The sequence below is a fragment of the Nipponia nippon genome, unplaced genomic scaffold, assembly GCF_047370975.1.
Source record: "Nipponia nippon isolate SJK-2023a ecotype South Korea unplaced genomic scaffold, ASM4737097v1 scaffold_15, whole genome shotgun sequence".
Lineage (NCBI taxonomy): Eukaryota > Metazoa > Chordata > Aves > Pelecaniformes > Threskiornithidae > Nipponia > Nipponia nippon.
In genome coordinates this window covers 5910685-5936864 of record NW_028262331.1, presented here as the reverse complement: position 1 = coordinate 5936864, position 26180 = coordinate 5910685, and the positions used below count along the sequence as shown (strand labels likewise).

Below are 26180 nucleotides of genomic sequence, written 5' to 3'. Positions count from 1 at the left end.
TCTGCACTACTGAGGTCCTCTCTGAACTCCATGAATATGCAACAGCTGCTGAGGTTTATTGAACTGAAAATTCTGAGTTTTACCTCTGTCCCTGTTCAGGTGGTTCTCTCATCTTTGGCTTAGGGTTTAACGACTTCCAGCATGAGAAGAGTACCGGTACGATTCAATGCATCATGTTAAAAAAAAAAAAAAAAAAAAAAAAAAAAAAAGGCAGGTAAGCAGTAACTGTTTTAATCTTTAAGAGGTTCAGGAATACACATACAAAGTGTTGAACCGCCTCATTTAGTAAATTCACTGTGAAAATTCATGTTGTTGTGTTTTTCAATAAACTCAGGGCTGGGGGAATTGAGCAGGAAGATTATTCCCCTGTGGACAGATGTACTTTTACTTGTAGAGGGTAGGCTTATTTTCTACAGCAGATAAATCAAGTTGCAGATCAATGTGTGACATTTTAGGAATGAGAAGATACACCCACCAACTGACTCTGAAATGTGCTTTCTGAAGGGAGGACTCTCTCTTTTTTTTTTTCTTTTCCTTTTTTTCCTTACTACAGTGTTTGTTTCCTTTGCAAAAATGGATTCTCTACTATGGATATGATGGAGTTGTTTTTAAAGGAAAATCAAAATCTGGAGAAAACGGATTAATGATCCAAAGGAATATAATGATCTGAACTAATAAAGTAAATGGAAATATTTATGTGCTTTATGTACACTGTACAGAGTTTAAATATTTTAAAAGTTAATATTCTACTTGAAATGGCATGTTATTCTCTATTAAATCCTGTCGGTACTATGATGGTTAAACTTACTAGTTTTGGTACAGAAGTTTGGTTTATAGTTTTATAATAAAGTTGAAATGTGATTTAGGTAACCTTGTTTTCTGACTCTGTTGCCAACAGGCTAAGAGAAAGCAGAGATCCTACAGCTACAGCTGAACCTCAACCAGAAAAAGGCTCGGGCTACCAGGTGCTTAAATGTCATTAGAGGGTGGGGTACAAGTTAGTAGGGGTTGTAGGAAAAAAGTTAACTGAAACCACTAACTTCTTAGCAGTGCAATCGTAACTTTGTGAAGATTACAAAGGGGAGAGCACACTCTGTACCCTTGAGACTACGGGAACCAGTAAACTGGTCAGCTCCACCTTCAGGGCTCACGCAGTTATTCAGCACACGTGCATTGTCATTTGCAAAACACTTAAGTTAAAATGAACCCCTATTTCTAAAACCTATCTTCCTCATTTTGTTAATATTCAAGTACTTGCAATAGTTTTGAACAGCTTCAGAGAAGGAGGTCTCTCAATTATCCTAAAAGATCCGGATGGTAGAGTTCCTTTCTCAGCTTTTACTTGTCGAAACATGAATAGCAGAACATGAGTAACATATTCTACGAAACAAACACTCCAAGAGGACGCTTGGATAATGCTACAGTAGTTCCTGTAATGGAAGCTTATTTGGTGTCCTAGTTTTATTATGAAACCTACAGCAGAGGTGTAAACTGCTACTGGATACAGAGCTGTGCTGAATGTTAGAAGACAGGAAAGAAAAGTCAACCCAGGAGGATGCGTGTCCTTCCTGTGAACTGTAGCCATGCAGCAAGATTACCCTGGCACTACAGCCAACAGTTTCAGGTATTCGGTGGTCTGTTTTCCTGTCCAGGCAGAGAATAACCTTTGGAAAATAAGTCCTGACAGCAAAGGAGAAACTGCTTCAGTTTTATTTCTTTATCTATAAAAATACCCGAACTTTAAAAACCCAAGGAGACTAAACCAGCACCTAGATAAGCGCATTGTTCTACATTATGGGCAGAAAAATGGATTCAGCAGTGACATTTCTTCAGAGAGTTTGTTTTAATTAATTCCAGATGGTTGCTATGGATCTTTACCTCTGATGGACTTAGGCATTTCATTTCTATCCATGTCTCCACAGAGGAATCTTGCCATTTCTTCCACCTACCTAGTTCTCAGCTGCTCCCCTCAGGGAATTCTTGTGTCAAGACTGGTCAGCTGCCCCACACTGCTAGCACGGGGCTACCAGTCTCCGTTTGCGGATGCATTCCCAGATCCAGTTGGGAGACACACGCTTAGCACCAGGATTCTCATCAATGTCCCCTATAACATGCGTTGCTGAGGCCGTGTCAAACTCTGGCACGAGATCCCCGTCGTACGCTATAAAGTACCGCCGGATTTTGTCGAAGTCCTTCACAGAGGGTGACAGGTACAGCTTCACACCAGTGAATATGTCCAGCAGCGTCTGCACATTGTGAAAGAGGATGAGAAGCACAGGTTAGTAAAAACATTAGATTGGTCTGGAAATTACACTGCACTCTTTGAGGCATGAACAAGTCCATTCACAGTTCCCAAGGTTATCGTTCTAATCCCGTGCCTAATAACTGTAAATTGCTCTTTGGCCTGCCATTAAATCGTACACAAGAGCAACACCCATGCCGGTCCTCTGAAAGCCAGATGTTACAGCTGACCGGTGCTTCCCTAGCTAAGGGGAATCGTCATTCCCCTTAGTGATGATGCTGATGTGGTCCGGTAAACATCACCTTAATGGCTTTGTCTTTAAGAAGCATCAGCTTGTAAAGTAGAGCATAACCGCACTGGGAGGGGACCTGCTGTTTACATCAAAATCACTACTCCGGGCTTATCAGGAAATTATAGCTCAGTGATTCTTAATCCACTCCTACAATTTGCTGCACTATGGGCTAGAAAGGACAGTTCTCTCCTTTTACAGCTCCCAACTCTTCCATAGGCAGCGGTCAGGACGAGCAGCTGCTCAGCAATCGCAGCGCTTTGTGGAGCAGGACCTTGTGAAGAGAGTACTGGCCGTTAGCGTGACAGACCCAGGTATGTCAGCTCTGCTGACAGGAAAGAAGAGCTGCAACCACCCGCTTCCTTTACAAGGGGGCTTGTTGCTGCTATTTCTGCCTTTACGTTTCATTTTAATTTAGGGTGCTGCTATAGAAAGATTTCAAAGACTTTTCCAGATGGAAGGCAAAAGTGAACAGACAATTGCAACTGCCTCTGCTTCCTCCCACCCCAAAGTGGTTGCTGTCCAGCTGTCTGTACCTTTTTTCCATTGTCATCCATCTCAGATGCTTTTCGCTTCTCCCCTCGTTTCTCCTCTGATTTTTGAGGGGATCCAGTGACTGCTTTGCTTTCTAAAAAACAAAAAAATTGTCTCATTTGTGCTCTCTGTCCAGATATTGGTTGTGTATTAAAGCAGGGGGAGAAAAGTAAAGAGGGTAAAAGGCTTCCCCCCCCGCTTTGTGAAAAATCCATGAATTAGAATGTAACTCATCAGACACATTTTTCTACTGCAAATGGTGTGGGCCACCTTCCTGCCCTCATCTCCAGGATGGTGCTGTTCGACTTCCCTCCTTGCTGTCACCACACCGCCTTTTTGAGGCTGCCCAGAAACCTGAAGCAAGTTACTCCCCAGTGAAAAAGCGCTGGTGAAGCAAACTCATTTCACAGCTTTGCAATTTACTACCTGGAAATCCCCTCCATCCAGGTGCCCTATTATATGCATTAATTTCATCCAAATAAAATTAAATACTGGTTCATGGCCAAAAACATCTAAGCAAAGGGCATGTGATCTGCAGGAACAGGAGCAGCAGGTCTGCTCTTCAGAGCAGTTTGTACAGTCTGCTAAGGGCATTTATCTAATAAGATTAAAAGGGATGGCAGTCCTAGAGAAATCCCTCCAAAGTAGTTTTGGTACTAACTATAACTGAGACTCTGCTAGGTTCAAGATATCTGTTCTAAGTAGCAGATAATCTCAGAGAGCTTTTATTGTCTAAACGAGTTGCCTAAGCACCAACCTGAACAGCATCATTAGTGCTGCTTCCCTCTTCTCTCAATCCCAGCACATCTCAGAGCTGTGGCTATTCAATCCACGCTGTGAACAACGCAGGCCAAACCAAGGCTCTCAACAGCTTTGCCCATTAACCCTGCCGTGCACATGAGAGCTGCCATGGGATCTTCAAGCATCTGACGGAAGGCAAAGATCCAAAGCCAGCCTGCCTCAAACACAGAGCACGCACCCTGAGGCTCCTCTCCCTGGAAAGCACCACCTTACCTTCTGGCTTCTGGGCTTTTGCAGGTGACTTGCTTGGGGGAGTTTTAATAGTGCTGTGTGGTGTGGAAGACCTGGAATTTCCCTCATTCTCTCCACTGCTGCCAGCCGTGGACTCATCTTCCTCCCCAGCAACAACACTGAAATCAGCCTTCTCTTTGGAGAGTTGGTACAGCTCCTGTCCCACCAGAAACAAAGCGTCGCCTTTAGCCACGGTGAAACCTCTGGTACTAGACACGAGCCCTAATGCATGTGCTCCTCTTGTTTGTTTTCCCCCCTCCAAAGTGTTCGCTCATGTTTTTTCTTCCCACATCTCTTTGTAGCCATTTTCCTGTCAACTTTGTTCAAGCTCTCTGCATTCCACCCAGCTGCTTGACATTGAGGGACCAAAAGCCCTATGTGTTCACAGGATCTGCTACAGAGCAAGACTAACTCTTCACAGCCCGGCTCCCTGACCTGAAAGATGAACAGTACCCGTTGCTCCCTCAGGGAACAGTCTGTCTGAAGAGGGTATTTTACCTTTCTCTCTCCTACCTGCATAGAGAGCCAGAAAGACTGCTGGGCAGCAGGTGGGCTGAATCACTCCTTGCTTCAATGGCATAACAAGCACTTACATCTGCTGCCAGTGTCCCTGTAGGCAGCGCGAAGACAGCCCAAATGACAATAACTAGGCTGAGAACAGAGCTCATCAACAGCTGACTTACTGCTGGGGATGGCAGCAAGCCAACCGGTCTCTATCAGTAAAGGAGGCAAGGAAGCTGCGTGGGGCGGTGCAGCCCCGCAGCCCTGGCAGACTGCGGCCTGGACCTGGGCCAGCCTACCCTCAGCCACTTCCCAGATGCCTCCCCCCGTCTCAGCAATTAATGGGAGACCGAATGACCATAAACACTTAAGAGAATAAAGGTCACCTCTTTCAGGAAGGAAATTCCTCACCATGAAGGCTGTTACAAGAGCTGATACAAACTAGCTGCCAGCACAGACTTTCCTGAAAGTGCACAACACAACAGCTCAAGAGACTCGAGATGCCCCATGAAAGAATAAGATTCACATCAAAATAATCCAGCAAGCAGCCTGAGCCTAGAATAAATGGAAAATGTAAGATACCGTCATAGGTACCAGTCAGCAGATATCTTCACTACATACCCCGCTATTCGAATTTGTCTTTAAATATAGACTGCTGTCAGAACTTGTTCTCGAGCGTGCTGCAGACGCACTGCGTTAACTCACCTTAAGCTGCTGGAGGTTGGTGGCTGTCTTCCAGTCTTTGTCATCTCGAATGCGGGTGCAGCGAGGGAAGCGAATGGAGATCCCATCTGCAGTGTGGGCTTCGGCTTTAGAGAATTCAGCCCCTGTGATCTCCCAGACTGGGGCTTTCTAAACACAGTATTGAGGAAGTCACGTCACGTTCCTGCGTTCTCTCATGAACTAACGCTAATGCGTCTGTGTTCCTCTGCCTCTGCAACAAGCCCCCTCCCTGCCCCAGCACAGAGTTCCATATACACAAACTGACCTCCCTGGTCACCTTCATTAGAAAAACTTCTGGTTTTTTCAGTGAGTCAGAGATCCTCAACTAATACGTAATGCCAATTTCTAAATAACACCTTTTCTATGGGGCATACACAGCACAAAGCATACTGATAAATTTCGTAAAATAATAGCAACTTTGGGGTTACAGTTGTGCTTCAACCATTTTAAGTGAGATTTTTCATGCCTCAAATTTAAAGTAAGTTCACTTCTGGCAGGGATTTAATGCACAAGAATATTTCCCAGAAGTGCTGCAGGTATGATTTCTTCATGAAGCTCTTAGTCTCAAATGTACCTGCAAGATTCAGAGATAAAAACTTGCGCTTAATTTTCTCTTCCCAGTATGAAGACTAATCTTGTAACAGAGACAATGTGTACACTTAAATGAAGTATAGCAGATTGCTATATCTGGGCTGGAAAACATAGTTAAATGACTATGACAGCACTTACCTTTGGATCTGGGACAATGAAGTCTGGGTAGTAGATTTTGTTAATTTTTAGCCACCTTGGAATTTTACTAGGATCCTATTAATTAAAAGCACAAAAACAGAATGATAGCACTTATGATCATATATGAACCTATTTCTACAAAAGAAGTTGCTGAAAGATAACCTAGAAATAGATTAGCATATAGGAATTACATTGCCTTTGTATGGATGAAACTTGCTTTAGCCTGCAGTGCAAGGTGCGCTGATCTGCAGCTGTTTCTCTTAGCTAGAGAATCACAAAAATGATCTGTAACACAGCTCTCCATTGCTGTCATTCTATATGCAAAACAGTAACATCGTTGCTCCAATTGTGATTCATATAAAACTACACATTTTTTAAGATTCTATAACCTTGCAAATGGCCTTCAGGATATCAAGTAAATGTTAAAATCCAGCTCTCTGTTTATATGTCAAGTCTTGAAAAATTAAGATTCCTCACCTAAATAAGGCACTCACAGAAAGTCTTAACTCCAACATGTCAGGTTATCTGCCACAAGACAACAGTCTGACTTGAGCATTTCTCACCTGCAGCCCCATCTAGTGACTGCCTTCACCAATTGCAATGCGCTCCCAAAAAACGGTACTTGCTGCGCTCTTCCCAATAAAACTTTGTCTTAGCAGGAAACAGATGGTGCCTGGCTTCCCACTCAGTCTCTGAGTACAAATCTCAGGCAGCGACTCATCTCAGGAGCTGGCTGCACCTACATCTCACTTGTGTCAGAGCAGTTGATCTGCTTTAACTCTAATTGAGCCTCTGTTCATTCCCAGCAGAGCACTTCAATTCCGCATTTAGCCAGCACCTCAACTGCAGCCCAGCAGGAAGACGGCTTTTATCAAGCCCTTTGCTGAGCATTCCTTTGATCGCCTCCATGCCAGAGCCCCTCTCACCTTGCTGATCTTCACCATATCCAGCTCTGTTTGCAGACGTGCCAAGGTGGCATCGTCGTGGCCACCAGAACACTTGGTCACAGTGCACCACTTCTCACTCTTGGGATCATAGCAGCCCATGAGGAAGATGGACATCATCCCACCTGCAGGAGGGGAGAGCAGGGTGGCTCACATCTACAGGACAAGCCACAGCTTTTCAAAAAGCAAAGTAATGAACTAAACCTGTTTTCCATCTTTGGGAGTCAAAGGGCCTTGGGCTTGGGATGGCTTCACAACATCAGCTCCCACACGCAGAGCTGAACAGAGCCTCTACACTGCACAAGAGCCCAGCCTGAGACCCAAGGCTTTGCCGTGCCAACGAACCCACAGTAAACTTGTAGCCTGGCATGTAGTGGGCTGCAGCAGACAGTCACTGACTGCTACCAGTCTCATTCTGGTGGGAGACCAAATGCTACAGGAGGCCTGGAACAGGAAAAAGCTTGAGAGTTTTCTGAACTGACAGAGCTCTGACTTAAGCCAACTCCAGAGACTTACCTTTACTGCCTTGTCCATAGAAAGCTCCCAGCACCACCAGGTCTGCTGTGTCAGCCATGGCACCCTCATTTAGGTAGTCCTTTTTCACTTTCAGCCAGTGTCGTTTTCCTGGTTCATAATTACCCTGTGCAAAACGAGGCAAGAATCCCAGTCAGCAAGATCATCTGGTGGACAGCTGTCTCCTCAAATAGCCCTTGCTTTTATCCAGCTTCGCGGTACAAGAGCACAGCAGCGCTCGGATGTATAAGGAGCAACTTGGATTGGATGTCAGCATCGACAAGAACCCAGAGATGTTTCGAGGATGCTCAGCCTTGTGTGCTTCATCCACAGACCTCTGTCTGTTGTTATTCCCCAACTCCCAGCATACATCAGTGAAGAGTAAATGTGAACCTGCCTTTATGTCTTTCAACACCAGTCCTTCCAGTCCCTCACGGATGACTCGGGTGATCATATCTGCCAGATCTGAAGCTTTCTGAAAAAGAAAGGAATCATGGTTAGCTCAAGACTGTCAAAGGGCTGTGGTCTTCAGGCTTTCTATTGGGAGCAGTGGTTCACTAAAATCAAAGCAACTGCAGAGAGATGAACAGGTAATTTCATAAAATAGTTTTCCAAGGAGAGTGCCATATGTGTTCCCTTTGCTGCACATCCAGTGACTAAGCTGGGAATATGTCCCAAGAAGAGAAGTGTTCGTTAGTTGAAAAGTACTCCTCAGAGACGAGGTAGCCACACTGATTCTGTCCCGAGTATGTCCCATATGTACAAGATCAGACTTTCGTCAGCCGGCAGTGCCTGCTTACTTCTCTGTCCCGCTGCCTTGGGACCTGTGCTCTTTTCTTCTCACCAAAATGCTTTCTCTGCCTCAAATGTCTAAGCATTCTCCACCAAGGTGGAGCACCAAGGTGCTACAGAAATCAGTAGCAGTGGGGAAAAATAATGGGCATAGGGCTTGTACAGAACAGTCAAAGGAAAAACTGAGCATGCTGCTGTCCAAATGCAGTTTTTGGCACTCAGGATGTACCTGGGCTGTGCAGCACTTGAAGTTGCCAGTTTGGGAACTGGAAGCAGTCTAGCTCCCTTCAGTCATACTTCAGTCTTCTCTACACGGCTCAGCATTGCACAGTACAAACTAAGTTACAAAAGGCTTTTGCTCCTCCTAACAATGTCAAAGTTACAATGGCTACAAAATCATTAAGAAACCAAAAAAAGAGATGTGCAACTTAAGACTATACTGAAGCGGTTGTAGCAGAGACAAGATGGGAGCACAGGCATGGCCCTCTTGAACAACACTAGCTCAAGAAGTCTTGCACAGAGACCAAAAGTAGAACCATTTTGGCAGGCAGGGAATTGCTGGATTTACAGCTTTAATCATAAAAAAGGCCATGTGGTAAAGGAGCAATGAAGTGTCCGGAGTGCGATCTGTGAGATCGCCACGCGTGCTATTTTAACATTGAACTCACTGTGACGTGCTTCATCTCCGAGAAGAGGATCCGGTTGGGGATTTCAACCATGTTATCGTGGAGAAACTTACGACGTTCACACAGAGGCCTAAACCAGGGTACGGATAATTAAGGACAAGCAAACAATTACAACATGAAGTACCAGTGACGTGAACATTGAGAAGAGGTATTTAAATAATTAAATGATGTATCCTACAGAGTTCCAGAAAGGACAATCAATTCTTATTTCCTCCAGGTAGTTATAAAATAGAAGTTTTGTGTTAAAAGTGCATTTCGTTTCAGAGGACATAAGATGAGGTGGGTACTGAGCCACACTGAGTTCAGCTGAAACGCAGTTAATCCTGGTATTTTGGAACTGCAGTCCAAGATGGAGCTCCATAGTGAAACTCCTTAGCATAGCAAGGATTCTCCCAGGATGTCTTGATTTTACAGGGGTAAATGGCCAGCCTTGACAGCCAATGTGAACTGCTCCGTCTACAGTGCTAGCGTATTCCAGAAAGTTCATGCTGGAAAACCTGTCAGGCTACTCTGAGACTGTGCCAGATACATACCTGTCCATCAGACTGATGTCATTGAAATAGATGCAGTCGAACACAAACAAGCAAACATTGGCATCTTGGAAAGCAGCTTTCTGAAAGACAATTAAAACCGATTAAAAGAAATCTGCTGTCATAGTAAGCAGCAACATGGAGTTTTAGAAAAATAACAGAAACAAAAGGATATATTTTTATCTCCACAGTCTTTTAGTTATAATAAGCTTAGGCCTCTTCTAAAAGACAGAAGTATTCCGAGAATTAAGATTTAGACTGAATGTATCAAAGCACAAACTAAGAAAATAAAACATGCTAATTTCCTAGTGATGGGGAAATAATGCCGCAAATATTAATGACTTTGGGCAATGTAACATCCGTCACCATTGCTGCAACAAAAACCCAACAAGCATTCCAGAGACTTCAGATTAATGGCTACTTTAAGTTAAAGCACTTACAATTTAACATTCATTTTACCAGCCTCTTCCTCACCACCACTTAATCTAGACATAAGCACTACATAATATTCATATGGACTAAATACTCTCTGCATAATTCTGGTCTTCCAATCAGCCATACACTGCCACAAGCAATGATAAGCAATGACAGAATTGGAAGAGTTTCCAAGGGTTTTTTAATATTTATCTTGAGCTGAAGTTTTATTACCGTCCTGCTAGTGACCAGGTTAATATCAAATCTATTGTATTAGAGCCGTTACCTTTTCATTAACATCAGCCTTCTCAGGGATCTTATTTTTTCCCCAAATGCTTTAGTAAGCACCAGATTTCCTAAATTATCCTGTGGTAACATTTCACATGCTAGCGCATTTAAGTCAGCAGAATAAGAGCCTCCAACCACAACAAAGGATTATTTTTTTTTTACCTTGTGCACGCCAAGAGTCCCAAAAGGAAGTGGCTTGCCAGTTTTGTTATCAATCAGAAGAACTTCTGAATCCAGGATCATACTTTGCCCACCAGGGAAAGCCTGGGGGATGAAGTCCTTAAAATGGGCTACCTTGGGAAAAAAAAAAAAAAAAGAAAAATATACGTCTACTGGCTGAAGAGATGGATGCACTTCAGTGCAGACGTCTTCTCCAGAAGCACGTCTGAGGCATGTGTAGGCATATCTGCACTAGCTTTATTTTCTACTGCGGTACAGACAGCACAATCTACAAACAGAAAAATGAGTCTTGAACAAATATAACCAAGTCACCCACCTGGCATCAAGCCTCCCCAAATGCAGTGCATAAAGAGGACTCTAAGGCAGATAGGTTAACCGTAGTTTCAAACTCCTAATGTCCACGAAAACTAACTGATTACAATTAAGTGTTGCTTTTCCAGATTCCAAGTATCTACACAAATTAGGCAAAAAAGTCTACAACAGAAGGTATCCTCCCTGCCTATAGAAACTGTTGTGAAACTCAGTTGTGTTTATAGAGGAGGAAGGTAAACGCTGGCATAACAGAAGAGACAGTTTATTGGTGCTTACTTTGTGAGGGAGGACAGGTTTGAGGCTTCTGCTGAAGTAGTTGAAATGATCTCCATTTTTATGGACCTGCACCCGCTCGCCATCATATTTGATCTCTGCATACATGCCATTTGGGCACTTCTTCATGGCATACTCAATTGACTTGCAGGCTTCAGCCTTAGAAAGGTGGAGAGAGAAGTTCCAAACAAACTTGGTTGATATATTTAAAAATAAAGCTACTCTTACCTAATTTCATGAATGGACTACCAATTCCTTTGTAGATCTTTCTGGCCAGGGTCTCTAATATCCACTCCAAGTTTTCTTTTTCTTAATTAGTCATTTACTTAGAATCATCTGCATATGCCCAGATAATTACAGCTTTTCAGTGTTTATCTCCTCCAAATACTTAAAGGTGTACGTACTGTGCCTTTTGTAGGAGTGCACTTAGCCCAGAAGTAAATATTTAACTCTGATTTGTTCAAACAAAAAACCAAACTTATTTCTCTAATCTCTAATCCAATGAAAAGCTTACGCTATTTCCAGACAAAGGATCAACTTCTGGAATGACAGCAAAAAAACAAACAAGACAGACACATCTGGACAGAAAACAAGTCAAGATTTCAGCTTCTGCAGTGTCGCTGAAGCTGCAAGTACTGAGTACATTGAATACCACCCTCTTGGTAGAAAACACTTTATAAAATGGCATTAAACATAAAAATCAGCACTGCATACTCTATTAGCCCATGCTACATGCAGTCACTTATCCGTCTACTGACTCTTAAAGGTGAGGGTCTCTGACAGTACATATGAGGACCCATCTCTTGCTCGGCTGAAGGTTACCATGGCAGGGGAGCCAACATTACCAGCATGGGCTGAACCGGGGTCATCAGAGAAGCCTGCACACTGAGGGTCCGCTTCAGCCCTGGCACCTTCTCAGCCTCCTGCTGGTTCTTCAGGACTCGCTCTACCACATCCTGGAGGTTGCGTGATGCTTTGAACGCCTCGTAAGCATTGGGATCCAAAGCATCCAACCTTGAACAAATTGAGGAGGAGGGAAACATGGATCAGCCGCAGGTCTGCCGCTCCTGGCTTATGAGGCTAATGCCCAATTCCGGTTTTATCTCACAATGAAAGGCGAGACTTACACATGCTTTGCTCCAGCGTTCATTTTCAAGTCATGCTTAATTAGCCTGATGATGCATTTCAGGTCATTGCCCGTACATCTGAAGGGCGAGAGAAGATTCAGGTATGGTAGACATTTAACCGAACTACATTCCAGCTGCAAAAAAGAAACTGATCCAGGCCTTTGTAAAGAAAGGTCCTCCCCTTCTGCAGGGTTTAATGAGGACATGTTACTAGTGACATCACAGAGGCACAAGAGAATATCCAAAAGGCTTTTGAGCATCTTTATGTTTGAATGCCAGTATTAGTTTTGCCCCAGTGTCGACATACCTTCCAAAATTCACTTAATGCATCAAGAGTAAATGATAGTAACATCCTCAGCCTTAGATCAACACAAACTGAGCCAGACCAAGAACGTTCAACATGTCTAAATGGCTTGAAGGCTTTTCCCAACATACCTAGGAATTAACAGCTAAGTACCATTAAGGCAGTTCTGCAAGCCACTTGACAGGCCAGTCTTGACAGGCAAGGATGAAATTCTCTGGCACAAACAGGAGCTATACATGTTCTCCATTGCTGGTCAGCAGTCAAGGCATCTTAATCAAACCACTAATAGCAGCTTACAGATGTTAAGTTCAGTCTTTCTGGCTTATGATTAGTTTTTCACCTATGCCAGCTTGTGATATGTAGATAACCGCCCCTAGTTTCAGGGTAAACCTTCAGAGGCCGATTACTTTCCTTACCTGCGAGTGATATGTTGCAGCACACTTTGCTGGTCGTCCTCCTTAGTAAGCTTTGATAGCTGGATTAGGAATTCATCTACCTCTTGGATGGTCAGGAGACTTTTGGCTGCTGGAGGACAAGACTTGCTCTGTTCAAAGAAGAGGCGTATGGTCTCGGAAACATCTCCCTGTCTCCAAAAACAAAATAAGGGTATGGGTCAGAGCTATGGCTAGAAAATGGGCAAGATGCCACTGGAGACTCAACATGGTTCCAATAAGTAGGAGAGCGCACAGGAATGATGCTGGGATTGCATGAAGAAATTGGAACCAAACATCAGAAAAAAGCTGCCACAACAGAGAATAAATCTTTTCAGGTGTTTCATTTGCAAAAAAAGGTAAGTAAGAGTAGCAGTATCATCTCATTGCTCTATTTTTCACTGCTGCGGCATCACATACCCTTTATTTCCTCAGGATGAATCCACTTGTAAATCCAAGGATCTCAAACAGTCTAGTGATGTCACTAGAAGGCAGTATATACCAAGGCAATAAACAGAGGTGAAAGAATTAGCTTCGTATCTAATTAACCCATTTTCTCCATCTTGCAATGAATGAGAAGCATGCATAGTCAATTACCAACTCCTATGCACAGGAATTAAATGCACACATGTGAGCACTTGCAATTGCACGAGTGTAGCTTAATTGTATGAACCAACTTAAGCTCACAGTAACAGATCCGTTACTTGAATCACAGTTTTTGATACGTGATGTTACAAAAAGTAACATAAATCAGTTACATAGCAATACCCTAGACAAAGCAGTTTAGACAAAGCTGACGCAGCCCAACTTGCCTAGATATTTCAGTCTTGCTTTCTGAAGTTTTGCAGGTAAGTTCACATCTTGCTTTCAATTAGGATTAAAAAAAAAAAAAATCATAGAATTTCCATACCAAGGGACCAAACAGCAGAAATTAAGAGAACTGCTGTCTGTACTCACCTGTTCCAGGTCCCGGATCATTTCTTCTTGGCTGCAGTTAAAAATCCTACTAAACAGCTTTACAATCTGCTTATCGTTCAAGTTGTAAACAATTTTAATGACGCCTGGTAACAGCAGCTTAATGGTCAGGTATACGTCACCATGAAAACCATCTGGAAAAAAAACACAGACCATTAGAAACTGTCACAATTTATTTTCACGTACAGGCTCTGGTTGTCTGTGCTCATCAGCATGACCCTGGGAAAAAAAATCCTGCAGCTGGGGCTTCCTCTTTCCACCATGCTGTTCTGCTTCACATGAAAGGAGATTTCTCAGAGGAAACATCCACAATTGTCCTCCAAATCTGATCTCAGCACTAAGCTTGGCGGCACCTACAAACATTCCTCACTATCCCAGCCTAAGACATTCTTACCTGAATTTGTTAATTAGAGAAACAGTTCGCTTTGCAAACATTATCTCCATAGCTGAGAAATCATCCAGCACACAGCTTGGACTACACAGCAATCAGATTTTATTTCACCCTTGCTTTTGAAATAATATTTTGAAGTTGATTTTGAGAGGGTTTCCATATGCTGAGAATGCCAAGCAGGAATCATACCTCCTCCAGATCCCTTCTTCAGAAAATCCTGGATGATCTGTGTTTTCACGTTATAGCTAGGCTTTTCAGCAACCATGGCACAGAGCTTCCTGAACTCTCGCAGCAAGCAGTCTTTGTGCTTCGGATCACATTTTTTTGCAGATAGGCTAGACTTGTGGGAAGAGTTTGCAGAGACATCTTCCGAATTCTTTGGCTTGGCTGCATCAAAAACATAAGTAGTTACTTTTTTAGCAAGCACAATATAGTGCAGACTTTGAAGCTGAGGCCACCTCTGCTTGGCAAGCTGAAAAGAACAATCCCAGTATGCTGGGGAAGCTTCAGAAGTAAATAATGATGTGTGCTACACCAAAACTCATGACTTTGAATTTTAATTATCATTAAAAAAACCCCAAAACTAATTCCTGCTGGTAGATGCTTCTGTTTTATTTCTAGTTTATAGGCCTTTGCCCTTCACAGCAACATGTTTTCCTAAGATAATTTCTAAAATGGGAGAAAAATGTCCCCATTCCCTCTTCTCTCATAATACCCACACACCTACTCATCTCTTTGGCTGTGTATGTGGCAACACGTGCTCTGGGTGGTTCAGAGCTACACACTGACTGTCCTGGAAGCTGCTTCTCAGGACAAGCTGCTGAGAAATAACCATTCTCCTTTCCATGAACTCTGCAACCGGAATCCCTCACAACCAATTTTTTACAGATTTTGAGCTCCACATGCGATATTGTTACTTTGTCCCTTCACAGCTTGATTGAAGTTGGCCAATGGACTAAGGCAGTAGTGGAGTCAGCCTGGCAATGTGGGTTACTGCATAAACCTTGTTTCTTTGGGAATACTATAAACCTCAAACATGAGTTCTTTCAAAACTGACAGCCTAAGAAAGCACTAACAATTTTTGGCAAACCAGATTTGAAAAAAGTAATTAAAACTAAGCCATCTTCTATAGATAAAGAACTACCAATCTGAGCCAAGTTAAAACACCTCTGATGCTGATATTAGGAGAGAAGGATTTCCCAGAATCAGTTTAAGTCCTACCTGTGAAGCCAGAGAACTTCTTTGGTGATGGAGTGATGAGAGCCAATGGATCTTTTGTGGTTAGTTGTCCTGTGGCAGTGAGCTTAGCTTGGACTATCACTTTTTTCTTCGGTGTACTTGCAGCCTTGGAATTAGCTTCTGTAAAACAGCGAGGTTCAAATCAGCGGTCAGAAACAGTCTCATACACCACCCAACATATTATGTAAGATATACTCCAACATACAAGTCTTACAAGAACTGGGGATAGAGGAGAAAAAAATGAAGGAACATTTTTCAGATAGCAAGATTAAAAGACTACATAATTTACTAGGGATCATAAAAAAAAAAGCTGAAAATGGAAACTAACTGATGCTTCCTCCTGGGATTAATCTGCACATGAATTAAATCACCTAGACCTTCTCCATAGCCAGTTGTGACAAATGAATTAAGAAGTGCTATTGTAGAAGTGACTACTTCTTCCCTTTCCTATAGGGCTGAGACACAAATTTGAGCAGTGCTACCCACTTTGTCACCAGGTCATGCTAATACATCAGTGAAGATTCTGTCATAAAGGCACGGCCTGTGTGGCAGTCAGTGGCATACCTTGAAAATAAGTAAAGTAGAAAAGTGACCCAGGTGCTGCCTTGTGTCTCACCTGAGATGTGTTTGTTGATTAATTCTTTCTCCCCATCTTGTAGCTCTTCCCACCCTTCCAAGTCTGTGATGTCTTCGATTTTCTTGGTGGTGGCCCGGGCCTTGTCTAGCTTCTCAAACATGCACTTCACGTGGTACCACTCCTTCATGTCCCCACCAGACTCCGTGAAAGGATTGGGAACAATCTTTCCAATGCGCACCATTCCCTTCACGATCTTCTCCTTGCACTTTTTGCAGCCTGCCGTGCCACGCTTGGCATAGTCTACGCAGTACCTCTGCTCTGCCATGTCCTCTGCAGCTGTGCAGGCTCGGCGAAGCCAAGCGTGCAAAAGCAGGGAAAAATGGAAAGCCCTGGCACCACCACCCCGGTTTCTGTCTGCAGACTGGAGAGATAGGCTCCTCAACAGCAGCTGGTACCAGTAACTGGGGCTGGCCCCGGGGAGGCCAACGCAGCAAAGGCGGGGTCTTGGCAAGGAGACCTGTGTACAGGGGGAGAAAAGTCCTGTGCCCCTGCCGAGTGCCCGGGCAGCCTGTGACAGTGTCCTGCTGCCTGTGGGCATCCAGCCTGCTCCGGTGCCTGCTGCAAGCGAGAGAGGAGACACTGAGCCGCCCCCTGGCCGCCTGTGGGCCCTGTGCCTTATGCCCGGTGTGGGATGGGACGTGAGGCCCCTCAGAGACCTCCGTCCTCTCCCCTCTCTCCCAGGCTGCCCCACAGCCGCCTCCCCATCTGGGACGCGGCCCCCGCCTCCAACGGCCTCCATCGCCCCCTGAGCCGGCCCCACGGGCCCCGATCCTCCACACGCCCGCCCCACAGCCCCTCCTCACCCTCAGGCCCCCCGCCCCTTCTCCCCTCACACAGGACCCTCGGCCCTCCCGACGGCAGCTTTCCCGCCCTGCCCGCCCCGGCCCACCCACAGCCTCCCACCGCTACAGGCCCCAGGCCCCTCCCTGCCCATCGCCGACCGCAGCTGCGAAGGGCTCACCGAGATCCTCACGGCGCCGCCATCCCGCCCTCAACTCCAGCCGGCGGACGCGCCACCCTCCAGCCCTCGCTTTAGGCCGGAGCCGCCGCCATCGCCGTGCCTTTAACCGTGGCCCGCGGGCTTCCGTAGAGCAGCGCGCACGCGCGTCGCCCCGCGCCCCACCTCTTCCGCCCGAAAGTGGCGCCCAACGTCCTGCGCGTGCGTGACGCGCCGCTGCGGGAGTTGGCCCCGCCCCCCGGGGCAGGCCCCGCCCCCTGCCTCGGCCCGCCACGCGCAGGCGCCGGCCAGCGCCTTCCCCCCTTGGGCTGAGGCGATAGCGCGCGGCAGGCGGGCGGGCGGGCGGATCTGCGGTAGCGGGTGTGAGGTGATGTCCTGCTGTCGGCTTCCAAAATCGGCCTTCCGAGAGCACTGCGCCAAGTTGGGGCAGGTCTGAGGGAATGCCCTATCCCTGGCATCACCATATTGGCCCTCCAAGGGTGCTACGCCATGTTGGTGCAGGTTTGAGGTGCTGTTGTATCACCTGGCCTTCAAAATGGGCTCTCCAAGAGTGCTGCGCAGTGTTTGTGCAGGTCTGAGCTACTGCCCTATCCCCAGCCTTGTGAAATTGGCCCTTGAAGAGTGCTATGCCATGTTTGCAGGCTTGAGGTGCTGCCATGTCACCTGGCCTTCAAAATGGGCCCTCCAAGGGTGCTATGCTGTACCTGCACAGGCCTGAGGTGCTGCTCTATCACCTGACCTCCTGAAATTGTCCCTCCAAGACCCGTACGCTGCGTTTGTGTGAGCCTGAGGTGCTGCCCTATGCTTGGCATCGCAACATAAGCCCTGCAAGAGCGCTCTCCTGTATTTGTGCAGGCCCTGAGGTGCTGCTGTATCACCCCAGCCCCCTGAAAACAGCCCTTCATCCCAGTACAGATGGGCACGTGCCTGCAGTCCAGCTGTTGGCTCTCTGGTGGTGGCAGCCATCCCTGTTTCTCTGATGGAAGTGCTGTTGCACCATGCCAGGAGGCTGCTGAGGAAGCTGGAGTGGATGCCATACGCTCCACCAACAGGATTCTTGCCTTCATCCTGGAAAAGGATACTGTGTAGGTTGTCACAGCTGGGCTGTCCCTGACCTGCTTTGCTGTACCTCAAAGGCAGAGTATGAGGTATAAGGTACAGAATTTGCTTCACCAGACACGTGTCTGTCTTTTTGCTGGCCTCCAGCTAGTTGCAAGGCGAGCTACAGGCAGTCTTCCTCTTTATCTCAGCACACCAAACTCCAGCTACACAAACCACGCTATTTGGAGCTGTGGATGAGCGTAACAACTACATCTGGTCACAAAACTGGGATGAAGCCCATGAGATAAACATTTCTGATCAACAGATCTGGCTATAAAGCAGTAAGTCTGTATTACTTCGCAATACTTTACATTATAATAGTTTGCTCTCGGACAATACGTTCAATCCATGATCTCAGAATAGAAACCTGTCCCTCATGGCCCAGAAGTGGTGGAAACCCGAAAATGAAAGAAAGAAACAAGCTCCCTTGACCAAATCCAACTGGGGCTTTGAGTCACAGGAGAGGAATTGCAGAAGGATTCAGGGAATTTACAAAGGACTTCTCGACTGCTATTGACTTTATGTTGAAGGCACCCAGACCAGCACTATGCTCCAGTTTTAAAACGCTGAACCAAAAGGCTGTATGCATTCAGCCCCAAGACCATGCATTTGACAGACTCGGATTAAAGGTATGTGTGCGAGTTTAATGCGGTTAAATTTTTAATCGTTCAAATTGCTTTGAAAAAGATGTACCATTGAGAAATTACTTACAGAACCAGCAGTGACTGGTGCAACAGTTTGCATTAATGCTGACCTCTCGTAGGGGAAGAAAATGATAAAACCCAGGAAAAGATGCGGTGGGTACACTGTTCAGAGAGAGCTTGCAGGGAGCACAAAGCACAGTGCCGTGTTCACGGCATCCCCTTTGGTGAGATCTCTTATTCATTGTGTGTTTCAGCCTGGTAAATGAGATGGAAAGATAGACTCAAGGGCTGATAGTCACTGCGGTGCATCGTTACCGGATTTAAGTAAGGCAGCTGAGCAACCTCTCGGCGGTAGGATTCGCTTCCCTAACTTTTACTGTCGAGAAGTCAGCAACATGATGTAAACTAGGCTGTGTCTGTAATCAGCAGAGGAACCTGCAGAGGGCATTTCAGAGGCTTGAGTTAGGGTGGGATGAATTGCCTTCTGGCTCTTTTCAGTCTGGAAGGTGTTTGGAAGGCAGCATGCACAGGTAAGTGGAGGGTTCCCCTCGGGAGTGTTGTGCTGAGACTGGAGATTGATGACCTGATGGAGTATGCACAGGCAGGTGGCAGAACGCTGCCGGGAGAAAATGTGAGTTTCAGATTAATTTCTTCAGTGAGAACAGACACAACTGATGTTTGGTTGCTTTTGAAAGGCCTGGGAATAACAGCAGCTCTCTTGAGCAATGTAGCTGAAGACTCTTCAGCCTGGAGCATTAATTTCGCTGTTCTTCCACTGTGGACCCAAGGGAATGGGTCGAAAGTTGAAACTGCATTTTCTGAGCTTTTTGTGGCTAACAGGTCTGAGATGACATTAGGAAGTGATAGGAAAGTTTCAACTGGCATGGGACTGAAGGCCCCTGATTTTGGCCACTGCTCTTAAGTTTTCCACATAAGCACTTTCTTCCCCTGAAGTTCCAATGTGCATTTGCTGTTCTTATTCTGAGTGGGAAAGTATGTTTGCAAGGGGAGGAATTAAAATTACTTCGGGTTTTACAGTCTTATTTGAATAAACTCCTCCAGCTCCCACTTTGGCCAAGATGTACCTTTACACAGCTGTGACTAGAGCAATATATCCAGTGAGCGTCTTTCCGCAAAACTACAGGACACTTGAGTTCACAGAAAGCTGAGAGAAAACTAGGAGACAAATCACTGCTGTTTCTCAAAGGATCAGTGAGGAATCGCTGCTGGTGTCTCCCTTGGTAGCTAATACTGGAATTGCTGAGATGAGCCTCTTAACATAATGCTCTCTCTGTGTATGTCATCAATGACAGACTAGTAGAGAGGCCCCTCGGAAAGTAGAACTCTGGTTTAAGTAGTTTATTCCATTAATACAGGGAAGATAATGCCCCAAAAGTCAGATTTAAAGGTTCAAATGTGTCTTTGCTTAAGCAAAGTGGCCATCAGGAGTCCTATCAGGAGTTAAAATATGCGTGAAAGCGAAATAATGGTCTCAGGTTTTGTTTGTGTTTTTTTCCTCAATGTTAAGAAGTGAAACCCAATTTTGGTTTAATTTTAAACTGGTGTTGAAAACAGTTCATTAAAAAAGGTTCACCTTGTCCAGATCTGCTGGGGATACCTTAAATTGATGTGGTTTTGAACTGAAATTAAAGTTTCGATGCAAGACTTCTTTCAGAGTTAATTCCAATGAATCCAATCTTCTTGGTATTGAGAAAATGTCCAGAATCTCACTAAAATCAAATAAAGGGAGGGAGGTCTTTAGAATTTTAATAACTGCAATGAACAAATATATCTCTCTCTCTGGCTGCTAAAGAAGATACTGAATCTGGACATGTGATTTATTAAAATACAAGAGATAAGAGAAATGGAGATTATAGAAAACAGACATATATACATAAAATGCATTTAAAAAAAAGGGAAGTGATGTCAGTTAAATAACAGATCAAGAAGGCATGTAAGGGAGTTATAAAGCTCAATATTACTCACTTATTTGCATATATATTTGTTGGTAAGACTTACTTTGTTGGGGCTTTGAAAGGAAAAGCTAGTAGAGGCTTAATGGTGAAATCAAATATAGAGTGGTAGATGGCAGTTCAGTCTGAAAGGATTCGCAGTGCTTTTGGTTTGACAAGTGGCTTACAAGGCTCTCTGGCTTCTAAGGGTGTGAGAAGCTGAAGCTGGATATAACAGGAATGAAATCTCTTACAAGCCTCTTTCTGGCCCTCAGTTTAGTGGGGAAAGGGGAGAATATAATCCATTGACAGTTTACAAATGAATTCAGTTCACATTTTCTTATGGACAGGAAGGGTGTTTCCTGGAACCGTAAGTGGGACGAAATATGATCTAACGCTAAAAATGTGGATCTCAAGAGAATAGCTGTTCCCTTCTGTAGGACGTGTTATCAGGTGTACGGATGGTACTTCACCTTTCCTTTCCCTCACCTTTCCTTTCCTTTCCCTCCATGTTAGCGCTCTCCGGGGCGGTGCTTGTGATTCCGTGCATATGACACATGCAGCCATGTAACTCCTCTGCATCCCTGTTCCCATCGCAGTGACATGCCTGCCTAGGGCGGTGACAAAAAGATGACAATGAATGTGGTATTATCCTGAAATTGGTATCTACAGCCTTCTGCAGAGGAGACAGTTTTGGAACGTGAACTTTGTCCTTTAATCCAAATACAGCAAAAGTCTGTCTCTCCCCTCCCTCTTACCACATCTCAGCTGTCTTTTTGGGGGAAAATCTTGACATTTGGTACATGGACATTATGAATATCTGAGTACAGGGAAACAAATGTGAAATTTGTCATTTCTAGTGCGGGTTGCCCAAAGAGTCATTTAACAGCCACAAAAAGTGTGTCAGAGATTTCCAAAGGCGTTTAGGAGATGCTCATGCCCATTTGCTGTTAATACTAACGAGAAGTGAGTGTCCAAATCACTTGGACGGGTTTTGGAAAGTCTCAGCTAGATTCATGTCTTCCTGGAGGAAATTTCATTTGACAGGAGGCTTCTGATGCAGAGAGAACAAGGGCATTGGAGGCCACTATTTGAATTCATTGTATTTCGGTTCAGAAATCTGCCAAATGTGCAATATATACAGATGCTGATATCTACACCTCTATTCTGCTGTCAGCTAATATAATATCCTTTATTTTTCTGCTTACTGCATATGCTGTGAAATTAGATAGACGTATTTGCAAGGTGAATGACAAGCGTAATTGGCTATAAATGCTCCATTTAGAGAGATGGCAAACTATGTTTAAGTTACACCCAAGTGCACCTGTACTTGAGATGCAAAGTCATTCAGCTCCCACAGCACCTTCATTACAACCATACTTCATCCTCCCACACAAATAGATTCTGAGGAAAATAATTTCTCCCCAAATGTACATCTGCTGCAAATTATACCAGCATCGTTACACATGCAAGTATAGTGAACACAAATCTCGTGTTGGTGCTGATTGAATGATGACACCTACTTTTGGAAAACAAAGGAAAGCTAAAATAAAAGCTTGACAGGTTTTTTTTTTTGTTTGTTTGTTTCAAAGCATCAAAGCATTTCCCAAATTCATTTGTCATTTCTGCATGCTTGGAGAAGATTTTTTCAAAATTTTAATAGAAAATTTTAGCTTTGAATCCTTGCAAATGAGATTAAAACCACAGCTCTAATTTTTTTTAATTGACCTTGTTAGGGGATCAGTGTTGCTAAAACCTAGAGATTGTTTTGGTACTATTCTTTGAGACATCTAAAATTAATTTCAGAAAAACATGAATATTTTCAAGAAAGGCTATAAAAGTTTAAACTTTTTTGTCTTTTTTTCTTCTGGAAAGTCTTTAAGGCTTCTGATAAAAAGACTATTTTTGAATGCAAACAGCTTTTTATTGAAACACTTCTGAGTAGTTCTTCTGCACAGTAACACTTGTGACCAGAAAGAAAATGGTGCAATTTAATCGGTGCCTACCTTTCATTGTCCCCGTCAGATCTGCGGTTGGTTGTGTTAAAAGCATACGCATGCAAAGCACTGCTTATTATCTTAACAGCCAGGAATCTTGCAGGTTTCAAATTCCCAATTTCTCTTCTCTGTTTCTTCATTATGCTATGTGGCAGTTGTGTACCAATACAGAACAGACAGGGCCGAGGCAGTTTTAACTTCTTTTTGTGTCTCAGGTAATCAGTGTTCTCTGCTTTAATACAAAGTAGTCCCAAGGCTGCTGCGCACCTTCCTGTGTTCTTTCAAGCCACATCTGTCAAATCTGTACTCGACAGCTGGTCTGTACGGGTGTCATACATTCAAAGCAAAGACAGTTAAATGAAAGAAACTCCTAAACAAATTCAATATAGATTGTGCCCTGCTGCCTGCGATGTGGGACTGAGGTACGCCTGATTGCAGATCTAATCTCACTCTGATACCTGAGTAGCAATAATGACAGTCGCTCCATTTTGTCCTGCCCGAGGAGGCTGTGGGATATCTTTAGCTCTATGAAGTACTAGCACTCTTTAGGCTTTCCACAGCCAGGACTGTGTTTCAGAAGGCAGATGGAAATTCAGGTACAAGAGGACTTCTGGAGACCCCAGCTCTTGGCCTCTGCTGTTCAGCAAGTGTAGGAGTTGTTATCTCTGGGCTTTAACAGAGCCTCAGGATGCCACCTGCTAAGGAGGCATAGACAAACCTCTGCTTGGAGGGAAATTTTGCTGTTTAATGTTACAGGGAGCTTTCTTACTTTAGTGATAAACTACGTTATTTCTCTTTGAACCTCTCCCGAAGTAGCATGCAGCATTACACATTGCTATGCTAAGGGCTGTATGTGTAATTAGTGACTTGTATGACTCCCAAAAGCTAAACCTTAATCCAACCTTCATGTTGATCACCGTGCCACATCTCTTGAAAGCATTTTATGATCAGGGGACTGCAATTCTTAGAACCAATTCCACATTGGAGCTGACTTTTATTAGGGAGACAGTATGTTAAAAAAAAAATTAAACTGATCCTCATTAGAAACTGGAGACATACAAGTCTCCAGAGCCAGATTGTGACTGCCACTGCAGAGCTGTTTATGCAGCTGTTTATGCAGAGAATAGTTCTCCAGGGATGGGCTATTTGCTGCTGCTTCTGCTCCAGAGACCCTGCACCTAGATTCCAGTGCTGGAACCAGGGGTTTGCGGTTCCTGCCTGACCAGCGTGAGTCGTGATGATTGCTAAGTGCCTCCCCCCTCTGGAGAGTGGCTGGGTTGTCACAATACCTCTGTCTTACTTGCAGTGCCCTGGGGCATGGGAACGGGATAAAAACAAAGGCAAAGCAAATGCAAAACCTCTGACCTATCTACAAATGTTGCTTTTGGGGCTATTTGTTTCTGTGTATCCTCAGAGTACGTTGGGGGATGCCGGTTTATTGCTGCCTGGGATATCTTACTGCTTCGCTTTCAGTGAAATGCAACTCCTTTTTCTATCTTAAGGGTTTTGCAAATGGCTTAAGATGATCAGAGGAACTGCCATTTGGCTTCCATGTATCTCCAGCCAAATAACTACATGTTCACTTTGTTGCTGCCAGAACCACCAGGTCTTTCTCTGCAGGGCTGCTGCCCAGAAAATCAGGTCCCAGCCTGCACTTATGCATGGAGACTAAGCTGTCCCAGGTAGAGGGGCTTTGCTGAATTCATGAGGTTCCTGTTGGCCCCTTTTCTCCAGACTGTTGAGGACCCTCAGTTGAAGTCCAGGCTTGGCCTGCCCCTCTGTCTTCTCATCCCATTCCTTCCTGGCTCCCAGTTTTCCCCCTTCATTATTCCAAATCTGGAATCTCATTGATATAAACATGAGTGAGTGAAAACACCTGCACATTGAAGCAAATACATTTAAAACAATGTTAAAAAAAGCTTTTCCATCTTGGTTATCATCTGTTGTTGGTATTTTTGAGAAATCCAGTCTTCTTGCAGTTACACCATTATCTTTACACACAAGGTCATGTTAGCTGTCTGAGCAGATGCCGACAGTGTTGGAAACACCCACCTGCTGCAGATGAAACCCAATTAACCGGCTTCGTGCTGTTATAAAAACCCCAAGCAGCAGCTCTGCTGGTTCTTTGCCTGGGGAGAGAGATGTGTGGGTTGTGTTCAGGCTCAGAGCTAGGAGTTTTACTCTCTCTTCTGTCTTTCTGAAGACTCCTTCCCCTTATGGTAGGAGATGCTGTGCTGAATAACACTATTTGAGAACAATGCCTGTCTGATCAGTGAATTTTCTTTAAACCAGGTCTAATTGCCTTATCTAGATCAGTGTCTTTTTCTCCTTACTTTCAGGGGTATTTTTAGACTAGTCAGTAAGTCTGTGATATGACAGGACCCCTTAAAAGCTCTGGATAGGTTGGCCTGTAGAGTCTAAAAGGAAGAGGTATAGGATTTGCCTTGTAAGGAGGCTGACAGCTATTCTTAAGGTGTTCAGATCTAATCCATACTAATGAGATAGCTTCTTATCTAACTGAACTGCAACATTTCTTAACTGCTTTCTGTCTTCTTTTGAAAACCTATGTATTAAATTACTATGAGACAACAGTTTCTAAAAGGCATTCTCCTAACCTTAGTTTCTTCACTAAATTGAATGAATCTAGTGAAGTGTCTCTTAGAAACAAATCTTTTTTAAACGTGCACTCTATTCTTCTTAACCCCTCTGCCCTAAACAATTTCTGAGACAAGATGAATACCAGCCTGTGAAGATCATAGCTACATATATTCTACTTAAGCATTCACTTGGCTGATAGCCTGGAATAAGTCACTTTTGAGGGTTAAACAACTTCTGGGGCTATAGATGGGACCTCATTATGCAATGCGTGAGGAGAGTTATTACTGTAAGCTAGTCGCTGAGCTGTAGTTGCTGTGTTCATTACCTAGAAAGTACAGGCACTGAGGTTACCCTGGTGTTGGAACCAAAATCTGAAACAAGTGGGTTAATCTCTCTCCCATGGGAACCTTCTGCTGCCCTGGTTTTGCTAATTTAGGGTTCTACCATTTTGCTGCTAGAAAATGTAGGAAAGGAAGGTTTCCTTTCCCTGTAAGGATTATGTCCTTGCTTTGCAATGCTTTGAATTGCTAATGCTAGCTTAAATATGGCCTGAGCTAATACCGCTGTTGAGAAGCAGACCAAGTCATTGACAAAACTTTGAAATCAGAGGCTTCCAGTTTGAGTGTCGGATGTCCCCAAGGCTCTTGAGCACAGGCAGACAGTATGCCTAAACACGTGAGGTGAATGATCCTGCCTTTGTACTTCAGTGGGATAACCAGGATGACCGTTTCTCTAGATGTGTGTTGCTTAGAGTGAGCTCCACCTCCCAGTGTACTCTCACGTTACCTGGCACAGGTGAGCCAGGTTGCAGAATTTTCTTCTCCTTTAGGGGTAGTTGGAGCTG

General features: G+C 44.4%; 1 protein-coding gene across 6 annotated transcripts; it reads right to left on the bottom strand.

Moving 5' to 3' along the window:
* Nucleotides 1-215: 215 nt before the first annotated feature.
* Nucleotides 216-17197, bottom strand: LIG3 (DNA ligase 3). Of its 6 annotated transcripts, none has more exons than XM_087751609.1 (20): nt 17048-17197; nt 16066-16644; nt 15432-15569; nt 14400-14597; nt 13802-13953; nt 12830-12996; nt 12110-12187; nt 11828-11996; nt 10986-11141; nt 10380-10511; nt 9519-9598; nt 8968-9055; nt 7905-7982; nt 7511-7634; nt 6977-7119; nt 6051-6125; nt 5304-5450; nt 4080-4254; nt 3068-3159; nt 216-2246 (listed from the first exon to the last, which is right to left on the bottom strand). In XM_087751609.1, exons 2-20 carry the CDS (start codon nt 16622-16624, stop codon nt 2013-2015), a joined length of 2985 nt encoding a protein of 994 aa, XP_087607735.1. In that variant the 5' UTR covers nt 16625-16644; nt 17048-17197; the 3' UTR covers nt 216-2012. The 6 variants fall into 6 exon arrangements, 4 of the variants coding, with proteins under 4 accessions (XP_087607735.1, XP_087607736.1, XP_087607737.1 ...); XM_087751610.1 differs by having other exon boundaries at nt 16066-16641; XM_087751611.1 differs by having other exon boundaries at nt 16066-16543.
* Nucleotides 17198-26180: the final 8983 nt, after the last annotated feature.